This window comes from Echinops telfairi, unplaced genomic scaffold (genome assembly GCF_000313985.2).
Source record: "Echinops telfairi isolate 266 unplaced genomic scaffold, ASM31398v2 ScPeMD7_7469;HRSCAF=8507_0, whole genome shotgun sequence".
Lineage (NCBI taxonomy): Eukaryota > Metazoa > Chordata > Mammalia > Afrosoricida > Tenrecidae > Echinops > Echinops telfairi.
Window position 1 is genome coordinate 45,987,600 of NW_022111372.1, and position 2,896 is coordinate 45,990,495.

Below are 2,896 nucleotides of genomic sequence, written 5' to 3' on the forward strand. Positions count from 1 at the left end.
GGGTGACTCCTGTGAAAGGGTCATTTGACTCCCAAAGGGGTCCTGACCCACAGGTTGAGAACCACTGCTGTATAGGGTTTCTGTAGCTGTAAATATCATCTCTCTTGCAGAGTGGCTGGTGAGTTTGAACTGCTGACCATGTGCTTTTCAATCCAACTAACCTGACCAGTCCACCCGGGTTCCATTATACATATAAGGAATTAATAAATAATCATAAGACATATGTACTGTTCTACTTAAAATACTTGATTTATATATGAGGAGACTTTAAAAAGTAGTGGTGATTTTACAGTTCTTCATGATGTGATTGAATTATTGAATTGTGTGACACGGGAATTACATGCCAATAAAACTTGTAGAAAAGGGTTCATGGAAAATTTACATTATCTTTAAACTTTCCTATAAACTTTCAGAAGTCCCCTTGTATATGTTGTGATAGAATGGATTATATAAATAAAAGATGTTTTAAAAATTCTAAGACAGGGATAGTCAAATGGAAGAGAAGGATTAGAGTAGTTGGCTACATTTCTGGATGTGCAACGAAGGTCATATTTTGACAAAATAGAACAAAGGGGAGAAGGTACCTTGGTTGACCCATGAAGATTCAAATTGATGTTTCCCATAACTTAAAAAGCAAAACTCTCTTGCCATTGAGTCGATTCTCATGCATATAGATCCTAATGGACAGGGTAGAACTGCCCTTGTGGGTTTCTGAGCCTGTAACTCTTTATGGGAGTAGAAAACCTCCAGGCAGGGGTGATTTCAAACTGCTGACCTTGTGGTTTGTAACCCATCACAGGCATTACTAGTTTTAAAAAATTATAGCTGATATATTTCCTGTCTTTCTCAATGATTTCAGTAACACATTTTATTACTAAAACTGGATAGACTAAGCAGTAATTTTGTTAGCATTAAATTATCTGGCTATATATAGTTTATTTAAGGAAACAAAAACGCCATCTAGTCAGTTTTGACTCATAGGGAAAGGGGAATTACCTATTGTAATTATAGTTCTTTAATTTTAATCAATTTTCACTCATGGATTAATTAACGAAAGCCAGCTTTTAGCACAAGAGTTGCTTAGCTTTAACTCAACTAAAAAATTTTTCACTAGAATCAGAGGTTAATTTAGAGCTTGTGCATATTTCTGGATGAGCAGGAAATGTCAGATTTTGGAAAAGTGGAATAAACGAGAGGAGTTAGCCTGCAGAATTCCATTACTCTCTAGAGGTTCCTACAAAGAGAATTCAGTATTCCGATATCAATTTATTAAAGAAGCGGACATGTCTTGTTTTGTCACATTTCAAATAGAGAAGTGATGGCAGTGTAATTAATATGAAAGAATTATTACTCCGATCACAAGCGATATATTATTGTCTAGGGCTCATTTCAAACCTGTTTTATAAGTGTTGTTGACAATTTTATCGTCCCACTGATGCATTGGCTTGTCTTTTCCACAGGGCTAGACATTAATTCTGATTAATTTCAGGTTTCAAGACTTGGCCTCAAGCAGAAGTATTGCCTTCCAGACAGGACATTTTTATAGAAGAAAAACCTCAAGGAATAGTAATGAAAAACGCCATGAAGTATAGTCACTGGAATATGAAGTTTCGAGAAGCTTTGGATTTTAAGAGCAGGTTGGAATGGGAGCAACAGAAGAAACCTCAGAGGCAAATGGTCACCTCATACAGAAAAGCTATCAGTGGAGGTAGAGACACTACAAGTCTTGAACTGGGGGAAGGCCTATTTATAAATACAGTTTTTGTAAGACAACAGAATGTTCCTAAAGAAAGGACATCCAGTATATATTATACTTGTGGAAAGGATTTTAAACAAGATATTGATCTAATGAAATGCTTTCAAATTTATCCAGAAGAAAAACCTTATATTTGTAATGAGTGTGGCAAAAGCTTTAATCATAGTCTTCAGTATATTGAACACCAGAGAATTCATACTGATGAGAAACCCTACAAATGTAATGAATGTGAGAAAACCTTTAGTCACAGGTCATCCCTTCTTTCCCATCAGAGGACTCACACTGGAGAGAAACCTTACAAATGTAGTGAATGTGAAAAATCTTTTAGCAACAGTTCAGCCCTTATCAAACATCTGAGAGTGCACACTGGAGAGAAACCGTATCAGTGTAATGAATGTGGTAAAGCCTTTAGCCAGTGTTCAACCCTCACTATACATCAGAGAATTCATACGGGCGAGAAGCTGTATAAATGTGATGAATGTGAGAAGGCCTTTAACTGCAGAGCAAAACTTCATAGACATCAAAGGATCCATGCTGGTGAGAAACCCTATAAATGTAGTGAATGTGGAAAAGGTTACAGCCAATTTACATCTCTGGCTGAACATCAGAGACTCCATACTGGAGAACAACTGTGTAAATGCATGGAATGTGGGAGAAACTTCACACGCATCTCAACCCTTATCGAACATCAGCGAATTCATAGTGGACAGAAACCCTATCACTGTAATGAATGTGGGAAAACCTTCAATCAATATTCATCCTTTAATGAACATCGTAAAATTCATACTGGAGAAAAACTTTATACATGTGAAGAATGTGGTAAAGCCTTTGGTTGTAAGTCCAATCTTTATAGGCATCAGAGAATCCATACTGGTGAGAAACCCTATCAGTGTAATCAGTGTGGGAAAGCATTCAGCCAATATTCCTTCCTCACTGAACATGAGAGAATCCATACGGGAGAGAAACTTTATAAATGTATGGAATGTGGAAAAGCCTACAGTTACAGATCAAACCTTTGTAGACACAAAAAAGTTCACAATAAAGAAAAACTCTATAAATGGAAGGACTATGAAAAACCTTTTATCTACAGCTCTTACTCATTAGCAGAATTCTCTTTGAAGTGATAAGCCCTATGAAATT

At 36.4% G+C, this 2,896-nt stretch overlaps 1 protein-coding gene across 1 annotated transcript in view; it reads left to right on the forward strand.

Annotated features, from left to right (window-relative positions):
• LOC101651407 (zinc finger protein 850) overlaps positions 1 to 2,890 on the forward strand; it is a 61,762-nt gene extending 58,872 nt beyond the window's left edge. The window contains exon 10 of the mRNA XM_045284677.1: positions 1,490 to 2,890. Coding sequence (XP_045140612.1) covers positions 1,490 to 2,880 — 1,391 coding nt within the window. The 3' untranslated portion in view covers positions 2,881 to 2,890. The remainder of the gene's footprint in view (positions 1 to 1,489) is intronic.
• The last annotated feature ends 6 nt before the right edge of the window (positions 2,891 to 2,896 follow it).